At 45.4% G+C, this 26,241-nt stretch overlaps 1 protein-coding gene across 1 annotated transcript in view; it reads right to left on the bottom strand.

Annotated features, from left to right (window-relative positions):
• The window catches only part of NOTCH4 (notch receptor 4), a 58,170-nt gene extending 36,655 nt beyond the window's left edge, over positions 1-21,515 (bottom strand). Inside the window, exons 1-8 of the mRNA XM_081316253.1 lie at positions 21,173-21,515; positions 14,234-14,309; positions 11,682-11,950; positions 7,772-8,152; positions 6,789-6,911; positions 5,202-5,357; positions 4,221-4,406; positions 1,592-1,699 (exon numbers count right to left, since the gene is read on the bottom strand). Coding sequence (XP_081172379.1) covers positions 1,592-1,699; positions 4,221-4,406; positions 5,202-5,357; positions 6,789-6,911; positions 7,772-8,152; positions 11,682-11,950; positions 14,234-14,309; positions 21,173-21,215 — 1,342 coding nt within the window. The 5' untranslated portion in view covers positions 21,216-21,515. The remainder of the gene's footprint in view (positions 1-1,591; positions 1,700-4,220; positions 4,407-5,201; positions 5,358-6,788; positions 6,912-7,771; positions 8,153-11,681; positions 11,951-14,233; positions 14,310-21,172) is intronic.
• Positions 21,516-26,241: the final 4,726 nt, after the last annotated feature.

Raw genomic sequence — 26,241 nt, forward strand, 5'->3', positions numbered from 1 at the left:
CCGGTGCTGATCTCCGTTTCAAAGCCGAAGAGCCAGCGCTTGTCCGAGGACGTCTCCGTGGTCATGTGGCCGGCATGACTAGACGCCAAAGGCGCACGGAACACTGTTACCTTCCCACCGTAGTGGTCCCTATTTTTCTACTTGCATTTTTACATGCTTTCGAACTGCTAGGTTGGCAGAAGCTGGGACGAGTAACAGGCGCTCACTCTGTTACGCGGCACTTGGGATTCGACCCGCCACACTGCCGACCTTCTGATCGACAAGCTCAGCGTCCTAACCTACTGAGCCACCGCATCCCTTCGAGTGGCTATATAAATCTGCTAAATAAAAGCTTAACCCCAGCCAACCTTAGTCTTGATTTGTTCTATTAGAAGAAGACTTAGTCACTCTAACAGGGAGGCGTTCAAAGGGCTTCCAGGGTACAACTCTCTCCCTGTTTCCTGCCTTAAAATGGAAGGAACTCTGTGACTTTTAGCCACACAAAGCCACATGCCACTAGCCACTGGCACTTAGCAATAGTGCTTAGATTTATATGCATAGTCCTTTACAGACCTCTCTAAGCAGTTTTACAGAGTCAGCATATTTTCCCCCAACAATCTGGGTCCTCATTTTACCGACCTTGGAAGGATGGAAAGCTGAGTCAATCTTGAGCCGGTCAGGATCAAACTCCTGTCCATGGGCAGAGTTAGCCTGCAATACTGCATTCTAACCACTGCATCACCATGGCTCATACCACTAGCACTGATGATACCTACTTTGGGCAATGAAACATCTGCAAGAAAACCATCAAGCTCAGAGAGCAGCCAAGGATCCCTCACTTCAATTCTGAGCTACAGCCAGGGGTGGGATTTAGCCAGTTCACACCAGTTCGGCAGAACCGGTAACTAATTTTTTGTTGCCCAGGCCCAGAACGGACTTCTGGAAGCGTCATCCACAGAGAGAACCAGTTGTTCACCTATTTGAATCCCACCACTGGCTACAACTGTTCTCCTTTATTAGTACAGAGCCCTGAAGCAGAGGCTAGAGCAGTGATGGCGAACCTTTTAGAGACCGAGTGCTCAAACTGCAACCCAAAGCCCACTTATGTATCGTCGGGTGCCGGGTGGATGTGGCCCATTGGGTGGACATGGCCCATTGGGTGGGCGTGGCCCATTGGGTGGGCGTGGCTGCGGTGGTAATGGCAGGCTGGGTGGGACTAAGAAGTTCAATCAATCAATTCCAACTTTGCGAGATCTTTTTTTCCCCACGAGAAGTTGAAATTGATTGATTGAAACTTTTTTTTTTGCACACGGCGGCGGAGGCCTAAAGCAAAAAAGTTTTATAAAACCCAGCTGAAGGCCTAGGACTGGGGTGACGGTGCGCGTGCCCACAGAGAGGGCTCTGCGTGCCACGTATGGCACGCGTGCCATATGTTTGCCACCACAGGGCTAGGAGGGTTCTAGATGGCCCTGGGAATGCAGGTTGGGTCTATGTGTGGTTGGGTACAAAGCTGGAAGATGGTGGCCTAAACAGGATGCTCCATAGGGAAGATGGAGGAATCGATCCTCTATGAACCATGTTGCTGGGCTCTCTCTTCATCGTTCTCACTCACCTGGAGGACACAGGCAGGCAAAGCCATAGTTCTGGAGTACACAGGTTCCCCCGTTGAGGCAATGGCCTTGGGGACACTCTTCAACTTCGCAGAACAGCCCGCTGAACCCTGTGTAAAGCAAAGATCTTGAGGCAGGGGTCCCCAACCCCTGGTCCGTGGACCAGTACCAGGCCATGGCATGCCAGCAACCTGGCCGCACAAACAAGCGAAGCCCCATCTGCAGGATGCAGGCAGCACACAAAACCACACCTCCTCCAGTCCACAGAAAAACCTCTCTCCACGGAACTGGTCCCTGGTGCCCAAAAAGGTTGGGGGCCTCTGTCTTAAGGGACCAAGAAGAAGGAGGACCAAATGAGCATCCATCAAATTGTTGTGCAGCATGCCTGCCTATCAGTTAAATCTATAACAGGAGAGCCATATTGTCTAGCAAAAAACCAGGAGCACCTTTTCTAACTAACCAGGTCCTAAACCTCCATGTGTTGCAGCTTAGGCTTCATAATAAAAGCTTACTGAGTACAGTTAGGACCACAACTGAGCCCCAAATTTCTGTTATTAAGTGAGAAATTTGTTCAGTGACTTTTGCCCCATTTTTGCGACCCTTCTTGCCACAGTTGTGAAGTGAATCACTGCAGTTGGCCAGTTAGTAATCTGGTTGTGAAGTGAACCTGGCCTCCCCCATTGACTTTGCTTGCCAAAAGGTCGCAAAAGGGGATCCCACGCCTGTGGGACACAACAACGGTCATAAGTATGATGTCAAGGCTGCTAACATTGGATGTTTTTGCACTGACAACAGATGGAGATGCAGCCATTTTCTTCTTTTTGCTTTTAGAGTTAGATGGTGCTGGGAGGGTGGGGGGAAATCTGCATGAGAGTCCAGCTAGACATAATAACACTGAACCTAGCATGAGAACCAAGGTTGTTGAAATAAGAGATGATAAAGAATTGGTGGGCTGGAGAGATGGAGGGGAAGCTTGTGCTTCAAACTAACTGGGGGATCTGATTTATGACTGTTAACTGGAGGAGGGAATTGTGCTGTGATTGAGAATCCAGTTTTTGGCTTCAATTATTTATTTATTTTTTTTATTTTATTACATTTATATACCGCCCTTTCCCGAAGGACTCAGGGTGGTTTACAGGGTAATTAAAAAACCAAGATACAAAAGTTAAAAACAAATTTAAAAAAATATATATTTGTCCCTGCATAAATAAAACCCCAGTTAAAATAAGATTAATCCTCAACCTGGGCCAGAGAGCTCGAAGAGCCAGGTCTTCAGGCCCCGGCGGAATGAACGGAGGTCGGGGGCAGTCCTCAGCTCCACTGGCAGCTGGTTCCAAAGGGCAGGCGCCCCCACTGAGAAGGCCCTATCCCTGGGTGTTACCCGCCGGCAATCTCTTACCGGTGGCACCCTGAGAAGACCCTCCCTGTGGGAGCGCACTGGACGAAGGGAACTTGATGCCGGCAGCAGGTGTTCCCTCAGATATCCCGGACCCAAGCCATTTAGGGCTTTATAGGTCATCACCAGCACCTTGAATCTCACCCGGAGGGCAACCGGAAGCCAATGCAGCTCGCGGAGTAGAGGTGTTACATGGGAGTATCGGGAAACCCCCATCACAACTTGGGCGGCCGCATTCTGCACCAGCTGAAGCTTCCGAGTGGTCCTCAAGGGCAGCCCCATGTAGAGAGCGTTGCAGTAGTCTAAACGGGAGGTCACGAGCGCATGAGTGACTGTGCGTAGGGCATCTCGGTCCAGATAGGGTCGCAACTGGCGTACCAGGCGAACCTGGGCAAAAGCCCCCCTGGTCACGGCTCCTATATGGTAATTATGTTAGTGCTGATGCTATGCTACTCAAATAAAGATTCTTTAAGGTAAACAGTGCCTCAAAGTTCTTTGAAAAGTTTCATCTGTCGGAACCATGACATATGAACCAGCTGCCAAGCATTTGAATTTTGATCACATGATCATGGGGAGGCTACTAAGGTCGTAAGCGTGAAAAAGGTCAAAAGTCACATTTTTTCAGTGATGTTGTAACTTTGAACAGTCACTAAATGAACTGTTTTAAGTTGAGGACTTGCAACTATAACTGAGCCTGGAATTACAGCCATATGTCATGAGGGGTCGCTAAGTAGATCATCACATGACTGACCCGATTTTACAGCGTCTGTTGTTAAGCAAACAGGGTGGTCATTAAATGAACACGGCAGTCATTAAGTGAACCCATTGTTCCCAATGGGCGTTCTTTGCAAGAAACCAGAAATAAACCCTAGGTTCCAGCAAAAAAGTCATAAATCAGGGTCACGCGACTGTGGGACAGCACAAACAGCCATAATTGTGGGCAGGTTGCCAAACGCCCAAAATATGATCATGTGACTGCAGGGGTGGGGGACAGAAATCAGAACTTTGCATCCAGCTCATAAGTACCTTTTTTGAGGTCCGCTGTAACTGTGAATGGTTTGCTAAGCAACCGGTTGTTAAATGAGGACTATCTGTGTTAAATGAAATTAAATATTTTAAGAAAAGCTTAATGCCTTTAAATAAAGGTGCTGCTTGACTCCAATTTATTTATTATCTGTTCAAATAAAAAAAATATCCATGAAATTTATCTGTAGTTTGCCTAACCCAAGCCTTACCGGATGGGCAGAGGCATTGGAAACGGTCCAGCAGGTCCAAGCAGGAAGCCCCGTTTTGACAAGGCTGGCTGAGGCACTCATTCAGGTTAGATTCGCACCTGGAGCCTGTGTAGCCCCTGAGGCAGGAGCAGGTGAACGAGCCGGGCGTATTGTAGCAGCTTCCTCTGTGTTCACACGGGTTGCTCCCTGGAGCAGGAGAGAGGAAGAATCCAGAGGAAAAACACCCATCACTCCAATTCTGCCAACTTTATTTCAAGGAAAAAGTTTGCCAAACATTTCCCCGGAAGAGGTTAGCATTTGAACCACATTGCACCACAAGAGGGCAGTGGTGCATTGCAAAATTTGTCTCAGCACCTCTGCCTTGGCTTTTTTTGGCTGAGGCAGCCTGAGGAGCAATTCAGAAATTTGCAGGTGACAATTGATCCGATTCAGAAACAGGTAGTGACGACCTCGTTTAGTGCCCATTCACAATAATGCAAAAGGCAACTTGGCAACCAATCCTTGACTTCAAAGACCTTTGCAGGTCCGTAAAGCAAAGGAAAGCTGAAGTAAGATCGTAAGCACAATCACGGTTTCACTGAGCAACTGCTTTACTTAACAACCAAGTTGCTCATGCTAATGATGGTGGCTAAACGAGGACTACCTGTATTGCTCAGTTGTGGGAATTGGGTATTTTTTTCCCCTCCCCAAGAACAACGTAACTTCTGGGTTGTGATACATATTGGACTGTGCTGCTGCTGCTGCTGCTATTATATTATTATTGTTATCTTTGGGATGGTGGCCTTGCTTGGTGGGGTGTTTTTTCTTTTCTTTCATGAATAGGCATCAGAATTTCATTTTAAAGTGTGCTATTGAATACACAACAAAGTGACAGTAAAGATTATCTCATCTCATCTCATCCTGCCCGACCAGACTCAAACCCGGCATCTTAATCTTAATCTTAAATCTTATCTTGACCCTTATTCCCTCAGCCCATCTTACCCATCCGGCACTCGTCAATGTCTTCGTAGCACAGAGCTCCAGCATAACCCAGCTGGCATGTGCAGATGGCATGACCAGTCTGGAGATCCGTGTCGCAGTGGGCATCAGGATGGCACGGATTGTTGAGGCAGGCATCAGGTAAGTGGCAAAGAAGCCCTGGAGAAGGAGATATGGAGGATAAGCAAAGCCGCCTTGTCTCCATCTATCGGGGAACCTCCAGAATTAACAGCCTTTGTGACCATATCCCCAAGCTCCAGCCAAGCTATCAGCAGTTATTTGAGATGTCAGAGAACGTTTACAGCAATAGCAACAGCACCTAGACTTATATACCACTTTACAGTGCTTTACAGCCCTCTCTAAGCAGTTTACAGGTTCAGCATATTGCCCCTAAGAATCTGAGTCCTCATTTTACTGGCCTTGGAAGGACGAAGAAGGCTAAGTCAACCTTGAGCTGGTGGGAATCAAACTGCCAAAGTGCTGGCAGTCAGCAGTCAGCAGAAGTAGCCTGCAGCTCTGCATTCTAACCACTGCGCCACCAGGGCTGTTGTACAGGTAGTTCTCCAGTTACCACCATAACGGAGCCTGCCTATCACGGTCATAACTCATAATTCGTGACAGTTAGAAAATGACCTTAAAATGAAAGTGGTGGTCATTAGTTAACTGAACCAATGGTTTGCCCTGGGTGCAGTTTTGCCAAAACTCTTAAGTAGTGCTTCTTTTTGGCAAAGCCATCATAAAATGTGGTTAGGTGACCATAGGACACTGCAAATGGCCATAAATGCCCAAACTGCAGTTACGTAACTATGGGTGAGGAGGCAACCATTAGAACTTCAAATCCAGTATCCACCCCCCAGGTAGGTCCCTCAGAACTTTAAATGGCCCCTAGCAAGTGGAGATAAGTTGAGGACTACACATACTTTATTTTACACAAAGGACTCCAAACGTGGTGACTTTAAGACTTGTGGACTTCAACTCCCAGAATTCCTCAGCCAGCCATGGGGAATTCTGGGAGTTGAAGTCCACAAGTTTTAAAGTTGTTAAGTTTGAAGACCCCCTGGTTTACAAGATGGGAAAGGTCATTCGTGATCTATCGAGACAGGCCAGGCAATTCTGGTCACACGGATCAGTTTTGAATGATAAAACCTATTTCTCCTTTCCTGCTATGGCCAAGTCTCCTTCCCGCCATTCGCTTTGGAAGGGCAGAGAGCCACATGCTTAGAAGAACAGGTGCTTCTCCTTCACATCAGCCACATTCCAAGTCCAGTCCTTGCTATTTCTAGCCAATAACCTCTGACAAAGATCCATACATTACATGGACTTGTCTGACCAAATTAATTGATTGTGCAGTTGTGACATTCTATTTTTGGGCCGTTTTAAATGGTTATGGCATTATGTTAATAAACAGTGCAACTTTGATCAAGAAAAAGAAAGATTAATATGGCCTCAGGAAGATTCTTCTGCAATAAGGCGAATGTCTTGCTTAGGTATTTTTAAATGCTTCTTCTATAAATCCAGAATTCAATATATATTTGGCACAGACAAAGAAACTTTGCAGATTTGCTTCTTTGTTTCTTGCTTGAGTCTCACCTGTCCAGCCTTGGATGCAATGGCAGGTGTATGACCCAATACCATCCTGGCAGGTGCCGCCATTGAGACACTGATGCCCTGCACAGTCATCTGGATTCACCTCACAATACTGACCAGTGTAGCCTATTGGTAGAACAGGAAGCAATAAACTTAGAGTCATTGTGGAGCAAACAAGACAGTGTCATCAGCAATGACAAGGGAGGCTTCTATCTAGAGGAACAACTTGAGAGGACACAACTCTTCCAGCCTCTCACTTCTTAGGATACTTCTGCATCACACTGTTTCCACTTCCTCAAATCATCACACAACAATCTGAAAAAGACTTGGGATCATCTGCATGGCTGTTGACCTCAAAATGCTGAGAAATCAGTCCCAACTCCATTTCTTGGGTAAAGTTGGGGAGAAAACTGTGGGGGGGGAAGAAGCATGATTTCACTTACATAGAGGAGGAGGAGGAGGAAGAGGAGGAGGAGGAGGAGGAAGAGGAGGAGGAGGAGGAGGAAGAGGAGGAGAAGGGGAGAAGGAGAAGGAGAAGGAGAAGAAGAAGAAGAAGAAGAAGAAGAAGAAGAAGAAGAAGAAGAAGAAGAAGAAGAAGAAGAAGAAGAAGAAGAAGAAGAAGAAGAAGAAGAAGAAGAATTTACTCTCACCAACTTGCCATCTACAACCTGAATTAATAGTTTGGATGCACCAATGTTTGTGAACAACCCTGTTACCAAATACTGTGGGAAGTAAACTAGTGTGTGTGGGGGGGGTGACACCCAGGACTTTCCCCAACCAGTGCCCCAATTGCTGGGCACATAGAGAAGAGTTTTCTCCTGTGTAGATCCCAAACAATGACTTGCTCTCCCTTCACAATCCCATTTATCCTCTCGCTTGACCTTTGAGAAAAAGCCTTAATTGACATCACCTTCCTTGGGCATCTTAAACTATTTTTTTGAATACTCTCGGGACTCGAGATAGAGCTGCAATGGTTTTTAGCCAACAAACACTCATTAACAACAGTAAGAATAATGAATCATAATTCCCTGGCAGGCAGATGCAGCCGTGGTATCCTCCATCAATGTGATGGCAGGTGCCCCCATGGAGACAGATCTCCGAGGAGCAAGGGCCCCTTCGGTACTGGCAGAGAGGACCAGAGAAGTTGGATGGGCACAAACAGCGGAAGGAGCCGATGCTGTTGATGCAGCTGCCACCGTTGAGGCAGGGGCTGGGAGACGCAAAGCATTCATTGATGTCACGTTGGCAGGTGTGTCCTTCAAAGCCTGGCCAGCACTGGCAGACAATGACAGGGTAGGTGATGACACACGTCCCACCGTTGGCACAAGGGTTGGCAGGGCAGAAATCCATCAACTGGCAGTTCTTCCCTGAAAGAGAGATCAAAGTCAAGACAGAAAAAGATCAGAGAAGAGAAGATCAGAGGTCAAGTTCATCCAGCATCTTCTAACAACCAATGACTTCTAGGAAGTCCCCAGAAGGAAGGAGATGACCATCTTTCTTACTACAGGTGGTTTTCAACTTACAACTAGACCAGAATTTCCATTGCTAAGCCAGGCAGTTGTTAAATGAATTACACCCAGTTTTACGATTTTTTTTCTCTCTCCATGGTTGTCAAACAAATCAGTAAATGTTTTCTTGGGGCCTCAATTAGGAGATCTTCCTGGCCCTTTTCGGGTGGAAGTGACGAGGAGGTGGTTTTCCCGTTGGTTCGGTAAAAGGGGTTCATTATGCTTTTATCGGTTCAGAAAGAGAATTAATCCATGTAAGCCTGCCGATTTGTGATATCGTTCAAGAGGTTTTTAAGGTCCTCCAGAGGTGAGGACTAGTGTTTTCAGAAAGCACTTCCCTTTAAAGCTGTCTGAAATCTTTTGAGATTTGGTCAGCTCGGGGCTTTCAGCTTTTTAATTCAATGACAACGTACCGATGTCAGTCAGGAGGGTTATGAGGGCTCTCTGCCAAGCTCTTTGGTGGTTCACACATTAGGTCCATCTCCCATTCAATCTTTTTATATGGTCAGTTCTTCCCAAATGTTCGTAGGAAAATGAAGTTTTTAAAAAAGGACAGGGTTGCGACCTCCAAAATGTTATCTTTTGAATTTAAGAGGAAAAAGCCAAGCCGTGTCAATGAGCTTGACCAAGGATGGGCTTTAACTTTGTAAAGCCACCCACATTTACGTAGCCACCCAACTCGCACATGGTAGTCTTTTTTGGAATTGAGTGGCCTAGAAACCAGAGTAATAAATCAATCAGTTGCTTCAAAGTGAAATCTCTTTCCACAAACTCTGGGAGAACTTAGGAGGGGGAGCAGCATCTGGTGAAAAAAGGCAACCTGGCAATTACAGCAATACGATCTAAGGCATGCCAGAGGTTCCCCAACCTTTTGGGCACCAGGGACCGGTTCCGTGGAGAGAGGGTTTCCCATGTACTGGAGGGTGCGTGATTTTGTGTGCTGCCTGCATCCCGCGGATGGGGCTTCGCTTGTATGTGCGGCTCAGTTGGTGGCATGCCGCGGCCCGGTACTGGTCCACGGACTGGAGGTTGGGGACCCCTGATCTAAGCTGAAGGGTCCTTGGTGCTCTCCGAGCTTGCTTGTTTTCTTGCATATGTTCCAATACCCAAACTAGGTAACATCCTTTGTGATAGTGAGTAGTGCGTCCCAAAGGTGCTTTTTTCAAAAGACAACTGGACTTTCTTGTTTTTCTTTGAAGACATTTCGTTTCTCATCCAAGAAGCTTCTTCAGCTCTGAATGGATGGCGGGGAATGGAAGGATTTATACTCCTTGCAGACAGCTGGCCATAAATCCTTCCATTCCCCACCATGCAGTCAGAGCTAAAACAAAAAAGAAAGCTTCTTGGGTGACAAGCGAAATGTCTTCAAAGAAAAACAAGAAAGTCCAGTTGCCTTTTGAAAAAAGCACTTTTGGGATAACTGAGACCTGGATGACTGCGGTTAGACTACTGCAACGCTCTCTACATGGGGCTGCCCTTGAGGACCACCCGAAGGCTTCAACTGGTGCAGAATTCTGCCGCGCGAGTTTTGATGGGAGCTTCCCGATAGGGACGCGGTGGCTCAGTGGGTTAGGACGCTGAGCTTGTCGATCGGAAGGTCGGCAGTTTGGTGGGTCGAATCCCGAGTGCCGCGTAACAGAGTGAGCGCCTGTTACTCGTCCCAGCTTCTGCCAACCTAGCAGTTCGAAAGCACGTAAAAATGCAAGTAGAAAAATAGGGACCACTCCGGTGGGAAGGTAACAGCGTTCCGTGCGCCTTTGGCGTCTAGTCATGCCGGCCACATGACCACGGAGATGTCCTCGGACAAGCGCTGGCTCTTCGGCTTTGAAACGGAGATGAGCACCGGCCCCTAGAGTCGGAAACGACTAGCGAACCTTTACCTTTACCTTTACCTCCCGATACTCCCATGTAACACCTCTTCTCCGTGAGCTGCATTGGCTTCCGGTTGCCCTCCGGGTGAGATTCAAGGTGCTGGTAATGACCTATAAAGCCCTAAATGGCTTGGGTCCGGATTATCTGAGGGAACACCTGCTGCCGGCATCCTCTTCCCATCGTCCTGTGCGCCCCCTCAGGGAAGGCCTTCTCAGGGTACCGCCGGTTAATGAATGCCGGCGGGTTATTCCCAGGGGAAGGGCGTTCTCTGTGGGTGCACCTGCCCTATGGAACCAACTACCCACAGAACTTAGGACTGCCCCCGACCTTCGCTCATTTCGCCGGGACCTGAAAACTTGGCTCTTCGATCTGTTTGGTCCAGACTGTGGGGTTGTTAATTTAACTGGGTTTTAGATTTACTCTTGGGGCTTGAATTTAATTTGTTTTAATTGTTTTTATTTTTTTGTATTCATGGTTTTAACTGCCCTGTAAACCGCCCTGAGTCCTATGGGAATAGGGCGGTATACAAATCCAATAAAATGAATAAATAAATAAATAAATCTCCATAGACAGTAAGGAGTGCCCTTTGCTATCAGTGTATATGCTGGTGGCTTGCCCTGTCAGTGCTGGTGGGGATGGTCTTGGTGGTTCTTTGATTGGGATGTTTGGCACCCTGACAAATCAGCCATCAGTAAACACATAGACATTAACAACATCTCTATAGACTTTGCAAACGAGACAATCAACCAGCCAAAAAAGGGAACAAAAAGACCCAAGCACTTCCCCACCAGCAATCAACAGCCACATCAGCGTAGATTAACTCCAAGGTTAACATCAAACCAACAATGAAGTCAATAATACCTCAATCAAGAAACTGCCAAAGAAGCCAACATTAAACAGCCTAACCCAGGGGTAGGCAACCTTGGCTCCTTTATGACTCGTGGACTTCAATTCCCAGAATTCCTGAGCCAGGTGTGCTGGCTCAGGAGTTCTGAGAGTTGAAGTCCACAAGTCATAAAAGAGCCAAGGTTGCCTACCCCTGGCCTAACCAAAGAACCTCTAAAACAGGGGTCCCCAACCCCAGGTCCATGGACCGGTACCGGGCCGCAGCATGCCAGCAACCGGGTTGCACAAACAAAACTCCATCCGCGAGATGCAGGCAGCATACAAAACCACGCCCCCTCCGGTCTGCAGAAAAACCTCTCTCCATGTAACCGGTCCCTGGTGCCCAAAAGTTGGGGACCTCTGCTCTAAGACCATCCCCACCAATATTGACAGGGCAAAGCCAGTAGAATATAAACTGACAGCAAACCTCACTCCTTACTGATGATGTTACCTAGTCTGGGTTATAAAACGTCTGCAAGGAAACAAGCAAGCTCAGAGAGCGCCAAGGATCCCTCCTGTCAACCTTGAGGTACAAATATTCCCCTTTATTAGTACAATCTAAGCTCTTCAGGTTTTTTACCTGCGTCGCAACACATGACCTGGGGCAACAGTTCACAGCTGATTGCCTTACCTGTCCATCCTGATAGACACTGGCATTGATGCTCTTTCCGGGAGATCCGCTGGCATGTCCCTCCGTGTTGGCAGGGTGATGGGAAGCAGGGATCACCAACCACGCCCTGGCATTTCTCCCCAGTGAAGCCAGGAGGACAGACACATATATACTCGGGGGAGGCTGGAGGAGGAAGAGCCCGGGAGTAGCAGGTGCCCCCGTTATGGCAAAGCACAGGGGTGCAGGGGTCTGCAAACTGGCACGTGTTTCCCACATAGCCAGGAAGGCACCTGTGGCAGTCAGAAGATGGGAAGGAAACAGAGAAGCCACACACAAAAAATAACTTGATAGAAACAAAACGTTTTTTTGAAGATTTCAACTTAATCTGGAGCTAGGATGGAGAGCATTAGGGAAAATATACAGTCCTCAGCTTATGATCACACATTCAGCAACTGTTTCAGCTTGAGATGACCCTGAACAAGGGAGATGTGTGACCAATTCTTGGATTTCCAACCGTTGCAGCATCCTGGGGGTCATATGATTAGGATTTCTCGTGTTCTCTGCTGGCTTCCCAGAAGGAGAGTCACTTGGGGAAGCCAGCGGGAAGTCAGAAGTTGCGGTCATGCTCACTTAACACGTCTTTGCTTAACCATGGCAACCAGACTTCTGGTACTGCTGTTGCTAAGCAACACAGTCACAGGACATTGTGCCTTATGACTGCATCACTTAACGACAGCAATTCTGACCCCAACCGCCATTGTTAACTGAGGGCTAGCCTTATGGGGAATTGTAATTGAAAGCCTCTAAGACTGCACAAGGCCTGCGTATATTGCACTACCACTGTGAAGCGGTATATAAGTCTAGGTGCTATTGCTATAACTTGTTAATCAAGGTTTGCTGCTGTGCTGGTTCAGACATACTGCTAAGCCCAGAAGCTTATAAACCACGAGGGTTGCAGTAACACAACCTTAACTCAACCACATTCTGCCTTACTGCAGTGAGTGTCCCTGGACAGGCTCAGGGAAGCCAAAAGTAAACTAAATACGCTACTTAATATGGTGCTTGCAGTTGTTAGTAGGGTAGAAGCAAGATATCACAGTTCATGGTCCAAAAGATTGAGTGAGTTGGGGTGAATAGGGGTGCAAATTCATCTCGTTTGCTCTAACCTCCAGAAATAAAATAAGAATTTTAAGTGCCAATATGCACTTCCCAAATTGGGCTCAGCTTATACACAGATATATATGGCAATATTTTTTAAAAGTAGCCATATGGCAACCATGGCTCTTTTATGACTCGTGGACTTCAACTCCCAGAATTCCTGAACCAGCCATGCTGAGGGGAAAGGGAGAGGTTTCCAAGCTGAGCCATGCTGGCTCAGGAATTCTGGAAGTTGAAGTCCACGAGTCATAAATGAGCCAAGGTTGCCTACCCCTGTTCTATGCACTCACATATAAGCCCAACCATAGATAAGGTGGCCCTTGAATCTTTAATCAAGCTGCCATGAAAATTGGATAATCTGTATATTACCCACAGAAAGGCCAATTGTGAAAATTAAAACATTCAAACATTTTGAGGGTCGGCTTATCCCGAATGGATGCATTTTTCATAGTACAGGTAGTTCTCGACTTAACAACAGTTCATTTAGTGTTACAACGGCACTGAAAAAATTATTTATGATAATTTTTCACACTTACGACCATTGTACACGGTCACGTGATCAAAATTCGGATGCTTGGCAACTGACTCATATTTATGACGGTTGCAGTGTCCCGAGTCATGTGACCCCCTTTTTTTGACCTTCTGACAATGGGGAAAGCCAGATTCAAGTTCACAACAGTGTTACTAACTTAACAACTGCAGTGATTCACTTAACAGCTGTGGCAAGAAATGTCGTAAAATGGGACAAAATTCACTTAACAACCGTCTCGCTTAGCAACAGAAATTTTGGGCTCAGTTGCGGTCGTACGTCAAGGACTATCTGCATGTGGGTTAAAAAAACAGAGTCAGCTTAAACATGGATGGGCTTATACACGAGTATATAAGTTATCTCCCTGACCACTGCTGTACAATAGGCTGGAAACTATTTCTCCTGTGCATGTTTGGCCAGAATCAGCCTGAATTGAATTCCTAGCTGGGCTTGACCCTCTGCCTTCTTGTATTGGACAGAAATAGCAGCAGCGTTTCCTGTACACAAAATCAACCCGGGGACAAATCTCTATCTGTAGAGCAGGGTTCTTCAAACGTGGCCCTTTTAGGACTTGTGGACTTCAGTTCCCAGAATTCCTCAGCCAGGCTGGCTGAGGAATTCTGGGAGTTGAAGTCCACAAGTCCTAAAAGGGCCACGTTTGAAGACCCTTGCTGTAGAGCAGGCATGTCAAACTTGCGACGTCATGTGACGTCGCGCGACGTATCGGAACTTTTTCCCATTGCCGAAAATGGGATGGGCGCTGTTTCTCTGTGACGCTCCAGCCCGCAGGTGGCAGTTTGACACCCCTGCTGTAGAGGCTCTGCTTGTCATACAATTTTAACCTTTATGGGAATCTTGACATTTTCCCAAAAAAAAAAAAACTTACATGCAGGAAGATGTCCCGTTGGAGTGGTTCAAACAAGTCCCGCCATTCTTGCAGGGCATATGAGGACAAGATTCAGCTGGGGAAACGAAAACGCCGAGAGATTCAGAAAAAGGCTCTTGCCTTAATATTTGCAGAGAAAAGTGTGTGTGTGTGTGTGTGTGTGTGTGTGTGTGTGTCTGGGAGAATTAAATGCAGAGTACAAAATAAACTACATCACTCAACAGATCGGATATGTTTGTTTTGCCAGGTATCCGAGCAAGGATCAGGTGACCCAGCAATTGGTACTTTGGGATCCAGAGACAACGAACACAGAATAACAAAATAATAGAACTGGAAGGGATCTAGGAAGGTGCTTTATAAGTCCAACCCCCTGCTCAGGCAGAAGACCCCAAACAAGTGGCAGTACAGTTTCTTCTTGAAAACGTCCAGTGCTGAAGCATCCGCAACTTCTAAAGGCAAGGCATCCCACTGGTTAATTGTTCTCACTGTCAGGAAATTTCTCCTTAGTTCTAGGTTAGTTCTCTCTTGGTTAGTTTCCACCTATTGTTTCTTGTCTTGCTTTGTGGTGCTTTGGAAAATAAGTTGACACACACACACACACACACACACACACCTTCTTTGTGGCAGCCCCTCAAATATTAGAATACTGCTATCACGTCACCCTAGTCCTTCTTTTCTTTAAACTAGACATGACCCAATTCCTGAAAGTGTTCTTCGTATGTTTTAGCCTCCAATCCCCTAATCATCTTTGTTTTTCTTCTCTGTGTTCTTTCTAGACTAGAGTCTCAACATCTTTTTTACATCGTGGCGACCAAGACTGGATGCAGCATTCCAAGTGTGGCCTTAGCAAGGCATTGTAAAGTGGTATTAACACTTCACCTGATCTTGATTCTATCCCTCTGTTCATGCAGGACTATGTACACACCAGTAAATTATTAGCATCAGTACACAGTACACAGAATGAAAAGCATTACATAAAAAGCATACATACCAAGCAAGGTAATATCCTAATTTCTTTTAGGCTATTAAGGTAAAGGTAAAGGTTCCCCCGCACATGCGTGCTAGTCGTTTCCGACTCTAGGGGCCGGTGCTCGTCTCCATGGTCATGTGGCCGGCATGACTAGACACCAAAGGCGCACGGAACGCTGTTACCTTCCCACCGGAGTGGTCCCTATTTTTCTACTTGCATTTTTACGTGCTTTCGAACTATTAGGTTGGCAGAAGCTGGGACGAGTAACAGGCGCTCACTCTGCTACGCGGCACTTGGGATTCGACCCGCCAAACTGCTGACCTTCTGATCGACAAGCTCAGCATCCTAACCCACTGAGCCATACCACGTCCCTTTTTTTAGGCTATTAGGAACTCCTTAATAATGACAGCAGAGACACCCCAATGGGTACTGTACCTAATGCTAGCTTCCATGCAGAAGTCCCTAACTAATAAGAATAATTCTGCAGATTTTTTCAAAACCTGGCATCATGATGTCATGGGCCTGCTATGGTTGGGGGATTGCAAGATCTGACCTTGACTGGCTGGTGTGTAACTTTGAGAAAGGAATCAAAAGTCTGAGACTTCAGAATAACAGAGTTGGAAGGGACCTTGGAGGTCTTCTAGTCCAGCCACCTGCTCAAGCAGGAGAGCCTATACCATTCCAGACAAGTGACTGTCCAATCTCTTCTTAAAAATCTCCATTGGTGAAGCACCCACAACTTCTGAAGGCAAGTTGTTCCACTGATTAATTGCCCTAACTGTCAGGAAATTTCTCTTTAGTTCTAAGGTAAAGGTAAAGGTAAAGGTTCCCCCACACATGCGTGCTAGTTGTTTCCGACTCTAGGGGCCGGTGCTCATCTCCGTTTCAAAGCCGAAGAGCCAGTGCTTGTCTGAGGACGTCTCCATGGTCATGTGGCCGGCATGACTAGATGCCAAAGGCGCACGGAACGCTGTTACCTTCCCACCGTAGTGGTCCCTATTTTTCTACTTGCATTTTTACGTGCTTTCGAACTGCTAGGTTGGCAGAAGCTGGGACGAGTAACAGGCGCTCACTCTGTTACGCGGCACTTGGGATTCGACCCGCCAAACTGCCGACCTTCTGATCAACAAGCTTCGCGTCCTAACCCACTGAGCCACTGCGTCCCTCTTTAGTTCTAGGTTACCCTCATTCCTCCCTCTTCTACTTTATTCAGTAAACAAAAGGGGGGAGGAAAACCATGCAGGCTGGCTCAGAGTGAGCTGTAAATTTCTAGACTTTTCTTAATAGGATGGAGAAATCAAAATTTGTCACTAAGTTGCTAGAAATAAAAATGGTCTTCGGGACTGGTGCTAGAAATAACAATGGTCTTTGGGACTGGTGCTACAGGTGTTGATATGCTCAATTAGACTTCATTCTTCTTTCGTTCATGGAAAAATCTGTAAGGGCCCAATAAGATCACATGATCCTCAGGACGAAGAATGATGAATACAAGCACATTTCCTGCAGCCAGAAATCTAGCACATCTAAGAGGAAGGTTTAAATCTACCCAGAATGATACTTTTACCCAAGAGATTTCCTGTCCCATGCAAAAAGGAATTATTAACCTATTCGTTTTTGCCCGCCTCGGAGATCAGACAAGTGATCTTCTCAAAAACCAATCTCTTCTTAAAAACCTCCAGTGTTTTTTGCAGACTTTTGTGAGAAATAAGGAGGGAATGTATTGTTAAATGTTAGAACCAACATTTGAATGTAGAAGGAATCAAGTTAGGTCTCTTACTTGGTATGTCTAGCAAAAATAAGATTTCTGCCCACAAAATTACACCAAAAAAGTTTTTTATTGAATATACAGTTAAAAAAGAAGTTGCATGATACAACTTCTCTGGTTTAAACAATACTATAGGATTACCTTGTAAAAAGAAAAAAAGTTTCTTTACATTATAACAAAATATGCATATACAATCTGTGAACTTCCTAGTAAACATTTCTTTCGATCATATACATTGTGGTTAAATAACTTTCAATTCTATCTTATAGAGAATACTAGTATAAAGATTTCTAAACTGTCAACTTATCAATCAACATTCGTCCCACAATTCCTCCTTGACTCTAGCCCTTTTCTTTGAAAGCCGATAACATTCATTTTTTCTAACTTTAAATTTAAAGTTGCAGCAAATTACAGCAAATTTTGCACAACCACAACCCAGGTGAATCAAACCAATGGAATATAAAGCATAATAAATTAAGACAGGGCAAGGCCCTCTCTCATCTGCCCCTAATTTTGGCACAAACACGTCCTGACAATTTAGGATCTTTCTTTCTTTCTTTCTTTCTTTCTTTCTTTCTTTCTTTCTTTCTTTCTTTCTTTCTTTCTTTCTTTCTTTCCTTCCTTCCTTCCTTCCTTCCTTCCTTCCTTCCTTCCTTCCTTCCTTCCTTCCTTCCTTCCTTCCTTCCCTATCTGAGCCTGGTTGTTTTCTTGCAGACGTTTCATCACCCAAACTAACAGAATAACAGAGTTGAAAGGGAACTTCGAGGTCTTCTAGTCCAACCCCCTGCTCAAACAGGAAGACCCTATATGATTCCAGACAAGGGGCTGTCCCGTCTCTTCTTAAAGCCTCCAGTGATGGAGCACCCACAACATCTGAAGGCAGTTGTTACATGGGTTAACTGTTCACTGTTAGGAAATTTATTCTTAGTTCCAGGTTGCTTCTCTCCAGTTCTCGATAACTTCCTTCCATTGTTTCTTGTCTTGCCTTCTGGTGCTTTGGAAAATAGCTTGACTCCCTCTTCCTTATGGCAGCCCCTGAGATATTGGAAAACTGTCAACCCTGGTTCTTCTTTTCATTAGACTAGACCAGGGGTAGGCAACCTTGGCTCTTTTATGACTCGTGGACTTCAACTGGCCCAGGAATTCTGGGAGTTGAAGTCCACGAGTCATAAAAGAGCCGAGGTTGCCTACCCCTGGACTAGACATACCCGATTCTAGCAACCGTTCCTCATATGTTTTAGCCTCCAGCCTCCTAATTATCTTTGTTGCTCTTTTCCGGACTCTTGTCCAGAGTCTCAGCATCTTTTTTATAATATGGTGACCTGAACTGGATGCAGTATTCTGAGTGTGGTCTTACTAAGCTTACTAAGTGATATTAATACTTCACATGAACTTGGCTCTATCCTTCTGCTGCTGCAACGGAGGATTACATTGGGTTTTTTGGCTGCCACCGCACACTGCAAGCTCATATTTAAGTGTTGCAAATGATGGCGCACTGATGATGTTAGCAGTCTAGGTAATGAAACATCTTCAAGAAAACAACCAAGCTCAGAGACCACCAAGGACCCTTCAGTTCAATTCCAAGCTACCAGTATTCTGTTATTCGTCCTGAGCTTTTCAGTGCTAAAGGAGTGCCTTTGCCTTTAAACAGACAAGTCACAAATGTTTTCCCATGAGCATTCTGAATGAACATCATCCACAGGAGGTAGCCCTCAACTTATAACCATTCATTTAGCGACCGTTCAACATTATAAAAACTCTGAGAAAAGTTATTTACAACCAATCTTCACACTTAGAACTGTCAAAGCAACCCCATCTGCCTTACTGTGCAATGAACCATAATAAAATATAACAATTGATGATTATAATTATTGTTAATAAGAAAGTAACAAAATTCAAAGACCAGCAAATAGAAATAGAATGACAGGGGCAAAAGAAAGCAAAAGTAGCACCAATAATAAATATGTGCCTAGGGTGCAAATCTCAAAACATCTGGAGCATCACTTGAACACCATCGGCATTGACAAAATCCCCATCAGTCAATTTCAAAAGGCAGCTTCACCTGGAACAGCTTATAGCCTACGGCGATGTCTTTTAACACCAGCAAGAATTAACATCTGTCTATCTCAGATCCCTGGGAAGGACTTGTTGGGTGGATAAAATTGCCAAACCCAGTTTAAACATCTGGCTGCCCGTGCGTCAAACCATCACGATAATATCAATATTTCGAATTCCAAAACATTGTAACTATCCAAGAGAACAGGAGGATTTAAACTTCACAAGAAAGCCCTCCGGGTGAGATTCAAGGTGCTGGTAATGACCTATAAAGCCCTAAATGGCTTGGGTCCGGAATATCTAAGGGAACACCTGTTGCCGGCATCATCTTCCCATCGTCCTGTGTGCCCCCACAGGGAGGGCCTTCTCAGGGTACCGCCGGTTAATGAATGCCGGCGGGTTATTCCCAGGGGAAGGGCGTTCTCTGTGGGTGCGCCTGCACTATGGAACCAACTACCCACAGAACTTAGGACTGCCCCCGACCTTCGCTCATTTCGCCGGGACCTGAAAACTTGGCTCTTCGATCTATTTGGTCCAGACTGTGGGGTTGTTAATTTAACTGGGTTTTAGATTTACTCTTGGGGCTTGAATTTAATTTGTTTTAATTGTTTTTATTTTTTGTATTCATGGTTTTTTACTGCCCTGTAAACCGCCCTGAGTCCTATGGGAATAGGGCGGTATACAAATCCAATAAAATAAATAAATAAATAAATAAATAAATAAATAAATAAATAAATAAATAAATAAATAAATAAATAAATAAATCAAGAATAATCTGCTGCTAGGTATGTTTGGTTAAGAAGAATATTTCAGAAACAATGCAGAATCACCCCAATATCCTTTTTTTTCAGGTTGCTCAGTTCCATATCCTGCCAAACACTTTTTTACCTAGCAAGCAGATGCACAATTCTACACAAGTCTTTGCTCATACAGAGATGTGGACTGCCATCCATGACATTCATACAATAACAACTGTGCCAGTCCACAAATTACCATAAAACGGTTAACAATGGAGAGACCCAGCAAGTTCGTTGTAGACATCAAGACTAGAAAACACAAACACACACACACACACACACACAAACACACACAAACCTGCTGAAAAACTGCATTGAAACTGCTCCAAGGTCTGATGAGACATTAGCAAATAAAATCTGTCCTCTCTGGTGATGTGCATGCAATATACTTAAAACCTGATATTCTTAATACTCTAGAAGTCCCTCAAGATCTGGTTAGGTCATTCACGCAAGGGATTCCCAGGAAACAGAGATAGCCTTAGATGGCTCCATAGCAAGGTACTCATTATATATTATGATATTGCCTAGTTTTACAGTATGTTATTATTTTATTGCTGTACGCCGCCCAGAGTGACGTTTTATGAGATGACCGGCTATATAAATTACATAAAGTCATAATTAAACCAACCAGATCAGATCAGAACAAGATTTATTGGTTTTATTTTTGCAGCATACTATTTATTTTATTTTATTTTTATTTTATTTTATTCCATTTATATCCCGCCCTTCTCCGAAGACTCAGGGCGGCTTACAAGCTTAGCAGTAGCCTTCATTCTATGTATATGCCTGCTTATTAGGGCTTTCAGCCCCCCCCCCCAAGCAGCATTATTATAAAGTCAGCTTAATTGCCCCCAACAATCTGGGTCCTCATTTTACCTACCTCGGAAGGATGGAAGGCTGAGTCAACCTTGAGCCTGGTGGGATGCGAACCTGCACTAATTGCAGGCAGATGGTGTTACTTAAGGAGGCATTAGCCCACTGCTCCACCAAGGCTCTTTCATACTAAATGTGATTATTTAATTAAACAGTTAATATGCCACTTATCTCACTGTTGAGCAAGTCTAGGCATCCCATCGCATCATAAAAACAAGAATATAAAAACACTGAACTGTTAAAAACATTGAAACTTTAAGCCTTAAGAATTAAGAAAAATTGGGCAGACTAGAAGCCAGGAAACCAACAGGGTGGTTAGTTTTTCTGATGGCAGGAAATCAGCCCTTAAGATGAGTTGAGGCTTCAGGGTATTGGACAGACCCAGAAAATGAGGTAATTCATTAAGGATGCTATGGAAAGCCTACGTATAAAAATCTACATTCTATTCCGTTCTACTTCTGTTCCTCATTTTAACTTACCTCCAGCAAACGGGATCAACATGAGCAGTAGCAACGGTTTCATCCTCCTTTAGATCCTCCTTCCACACCCTCATCACTCTTCCCAACACATATGAGAGGACCTGGGAGGCAGAATCCAGGTGCCCACAAAAAGTGGGGTCAAACTGAAGCCCGGGCTGTGGATGATGCTATTAGAGTGGGCACCCCGGGGAAGCACCCCAGTTTCTCCAGACACAACCTAGGAGAACCTCTGTGTGTGACACCCCATCACGGCCCTCCCTTAAAAAAATGCAAGACACATCCTGCCGTTTCTGTTCTCCATTGTCGAAGATTTCCTGCCCCACACAATGCCTGGGACGGGAAAGACTTCCTGTTACCCAGGGCGCTGTTGTCAACACTGGACAAAGGGTGGGAATGGTTAGGGTGGGTGGCTGATGAGGAAGAAGGGAACAAAAGCAGGGTAGAATAGTAGTAAAAGATGTTGTACTGCCCTTAGGCTGGAAACAGGGGTACGAAGGACAATGACCCGTATTCAGGTCAAGGAGGTGGGCAAAGAGTGTGCAGCTGGGGAAGTGATGGAGATCTGAGCTCAGCTCATGGGGGATGCATACAACTCTACCAGATCTTCTCGTTCATCAGGGCTCCTTGTGATGGTTCTGCTGGTGTGATCTCTGCTGACACAACGCTCCTTGTGATGGTTTCTGGTGGAAAAATGGACTTCGAAGCAGCATCTCAGAAGCCACTCAAGGATTTGGTGGAATGTTTGTTTGTTTGTTTTTAAACTCCTGCTGCCTCTCTAAGATACTGCTCTCAAGCTTGACAACTTTAAGATGTGTGGACTTCAACACCCGGAATTCCCCAGCTGGGGAATTCTGGGCGTTGAAGTCCACACATCTTAAAGATGTCAAGTTTGGAAACCATTACTCTAAGAATTCTCCCCCAAGTCTTTCTGTTGCCTTTCTTCCAAACCAGCACAGGGGTCTTCAAACTCGGCCCTTTTATGACTCATGGACTTCAACTCCCAGAATTCCTCAGCCAGTGTGCCTGACTGAGGAATTCTGGGAGTTGACGTCCATGAGTCATAAAAGGGCCGAGTTTGAAGACCCATGACTAAGGCTTGACTTCTCTGCTTTTCACAGTTTGCTGCTACTAACCCCTAAGAAATTAACTTGACCTGCTTAGTAGTTGAAATGAAGGCCACTAGGAAATCACAGGTCCATAGGGTAGATTGGGAAGTTGAACACGCATTCTAGAAGAAGGAAAAGGCACATTAATTCCATATTGGGGGGAGGGGGTGTAGAGAACCCACATAGAGTTACTAGGAGTTGGCTGGGCTCTAAACATATAATAATTATTTAAAGTTTTCCCTTTTAACTCTCCTGTATCAAAAGTTTGCTAATCTGTCAAATCTAAACACTCGTTTGATAGGGGCAGAAAAACTGCCTGGAATAACACACTAGGTCTTACTACAATTTGACTTTGTAGGCTGTTTGAAATCAGATCATGAGATAGAATACAGAATAACAGAGCTGGGAGGGAGCTTGGAGGTCATCTAATCCAACCCCCTGCTCAAGCAGGAGACTCTATACCATTTCAGACAAATGGCTGTCCAATCTCTTCTTTAAAACCTCCAATGTTGGAGCAAATAGAACTTTTGGAGGCAAGCGGTTCCACTGGTTAGAATAGAATAGCAGAGATGGAAGAGACCCTGGAGGTCTTCTAGTCCAGCCCCTGCTCAGGCAGAGAACCCTACACCATTTCAGACAAATGGTGATCCAATCTCTTTTTAAAAGCCTCCAGTGTTGGAGCACCCACAAGTTCTGAAGGCAAACTGTTCTACTGGTTAATTGTTCTCGCTGTCAGGAAATTTCTCCTTAGTTCCATATTGCTTCTCTCCTTGATTAGTTCCCGTCCACTGCTTCTTGTTCTGCCTTCAGACGCTCTGAAGAATAGATTGATCCTCTCTTCTTTGTGGCATCCCCTTAGATACTGGAACGCTGCTATCAGGTCACCCGTAGTCATTGGTGGGATTCAAATATGTGAACAACCGGTTCTGTGTGGATGCCGCTTCCGGCAGTCCATGCTGGGCCTGGACAACAAAAAAAATAGCTACTGGTTCTGCTGAACTGGTGCGAACTGGCTGAATCCCACCACTGCCCAGAGTCCTTCTCTTCATTAAACTAAAGGTAAAGGTAAAGGTTCCCCTGCACATGCGTGCTAGTCGTTTCCGACTCTAGGGGCCGGTGCTCATCTCCGTTTCATAGCCGAAGAGCCAGCGTTTGTCCGAGGACGTCTCCGTGGTCATGTGGCCGGCATGACTAGACGCCAAAGGCGCACAGAACGCTGTTACCTTCCCACCGTAGTGGTCCCTATTTTTCTACTTGCATTTTTACGTGCTTTCGAACTGCTAGGTGGGCAGAAGCTGGGACGAGTAACAGGCGCTCACTCTGTTACGCGGCACTCGGGATTCAACCCGCCAAACTGCCGACCTTCTGATCAACAAGCTCAGTGTCCTAACCCACTGAGCCACCACGTCCCTTCATAAAACTAGACATACCCATTTCCACCAACCGTTCTTTAAATGTTTTAGCCTCCAGTCCCCTAAACATCTTTGTTGCTCTCCTCTGAACTTTTTCTAAGAGTCTCAATATCTTTTTTACATTGTGGTGACCAAAAGTGGGTGCAGAATTCCAAGTGTGGCCTCATCGGGGCATTATAAAGTGGTATTAACATTGCACCTGATCTTGGTTAATTGTCCCCACTGTTAGGAAGTTTCTCCTTAATTCCAGGTGGCTTCTCTCCTTGATTAGCTGCCATTTGTTGCTTCTTGTTCTGCTTTCAGGTGCTTTGGGGAATGTCTTGCCTTCTGACGATTCAGATTGTGTTGCTCTCAGATGACTCAGTTGATTAGTTTAGTTTATTGAATTTATATACCGCCCTTTTCCCATAGGACTCAGGGCAGTTTACAAAGTATTTAAAAACGTCAATACAATACAAAAGGTAAAGACAGTTAAAATAATTAAATTTAATCCCTGAACAAATATAAAACCCCATTTAAAAACTCTCAGCCTGGGCCAGAGAGCTCGAAGAGCCAGGTCTTCAGGTCCTGGAGGAATGAACGGAGGTCGGGGGCAATCCTAAGCTGCATGGGCAGCTGGTTCCAGAGGGCAGGTGCACCCACTGAGAAGGCCCTACCCCTGGGTGTTATCCGCCGGCAGTCTTTTACCGGCGGCACCCTGAGAAGGCCCTCCCTGTGGGAGCGCACAAAACGAAGGGAACTTGATGCCAGCAGCAGGTGTTCCCTTAAATATCCCAGACCCAAGCTATTTAGGGCTTTATAGGTCATCACCAGCACCTTGAATCTCACCCAGAAATAAGTATAACCAATGAATCCAACAGTCTTGAGTTCTTGCAACCTAGAACTGCAGAACTGGAAACAGCAGTTCAGGTTGCAAAGTCAATTCATAGTCATAACAAATTATAAGGGCTTGTATGACCAATTGCATCTACTGGAGTGTATTTTCTCTGAAATCAGCTCAGTGCATATTTTAGCACAATCTTCTCCTTTGCTTTTTACTTACAGTATTTGGTGACTGTTCAAAGTTACAATGGCACTAAAAAAGGGACTTATGACCGTTTTTCACACTTACAACTGTTGCAGCGTCCCCGTGGTCACACGTGATCAAAATTTGGATGCTTGGCAACTGGCTCCTATTCATGACAGTTGCGGGGCAGTGCCCCGAGGTGAGGTGATCACATTTTGTGACCTTCTGACAAGCAAAGTCAATGGGGAAGCCTGATTAATAGCCGTGTTACTAATTTAACAACTGCCGTGATTCACTTAACGACTGCCGCAAGAAAGGTCATAAAATGGGGTGAAATTTACCTAACATCTGTCTTGCTTAGCAACAGAAATTGTGGTCACAAATGAAGGGCTACCTGTATGTCAATTGAACTCAATGCTGAACAACCGAAGTGTTTCAAAATGGATTTGATTTAGCATTGAAATCCACAATAAAAAGCATACAGGCAGAATTCAGAAAAACACACACACATATTTCTGCATTACCAGCCTTGCTGCCTTGAATCAGTTACCTTGTCTGACCCTCAGCATATTGGCTGTTTTTTGGGGGTGGGTGGTGGGTGGAAATATGTATTTGTTTCAATAGCAAAACATATCTCTTCCTGTTTATCTGAGCTTCTGCTTTATCTTGGAATTGGGGACTAGACAAAAGTCAGCTTGTTCTGCTTTGAAGATAAAGACCGGATATCCCTTAACTACAGAAGATGCTAGCTCTCCCTGTTGGACAGTTACCAGAGATAAGGAGTCTGGAGCAATTCTGGGTAGCTTCTTAAGCACTTGTCCATACTCTGTGTCTTGCTTCCAAACGACAAATGGTGAAAGCTTTGGAAAGAAGCACGTGATTATTTTCCCAGGTATGAACTTATCCTGGAACTGTAAGTAACATAGTATGGGGTAGCCCGCCCTGGGGGAATATCATCCAACTGGAGATTAAATTGGTCTCAATCCCGCTGGTCTTCTGCAAGGCTTAAAAGACCTATTTCTGTGCTCAGGCTAGCTAGGTGTTTGATGGAGGTTAGCTTTACTTCCTTTGGGATAACAGTAACACTATTCATAATATACACAAATCTACCAATGTAGAAAAACTGCATCGTAATCTCAGCTATAATAGAGAGAAGGCATTATAAGACCATGGGACGCGGTGGCTCAGTGGGTTAGGACGCTGAGCTTGTCAATCAGAAGGTCGGCAGTTTGGCGGGTCGAATCCCGAGTGCCGTGTAGCAGAGTGAGCACCTGTTACTCATCCCAGCTTCTGCCAACCTAGCAGCTCGAAAGCACGTAAAAATGCAAGTAGAAAAATAGGGACCACTACGGTGGGAAGGTAACAGCGTTCCATGTACCTTTGGCGTCTAGTCATGCCGGCCACATGACCACGGAGATGTCCTCAGACAAGCGCTGGCTCTTCAGCTTTGAAACAGAGATGAGCACCGGCCCCTAGAGTCAGAAAGGACTAGCAAGCATGTGTGAGGAAACCTTTACCTTTACCGTTATTATAAGACCACACTGG

The sequence above is a fragment of the Vipera berus genome (assembly GCF_964194415.1).
Source record: "Vipera berus genome assembly, chromosome: 2".
NCBI classification, from domain to species: Eukaryota; Metazoa; Chordata; class Lepidosauria; order Squamata; family Viperidae; genus Vipera; species Vipera berus.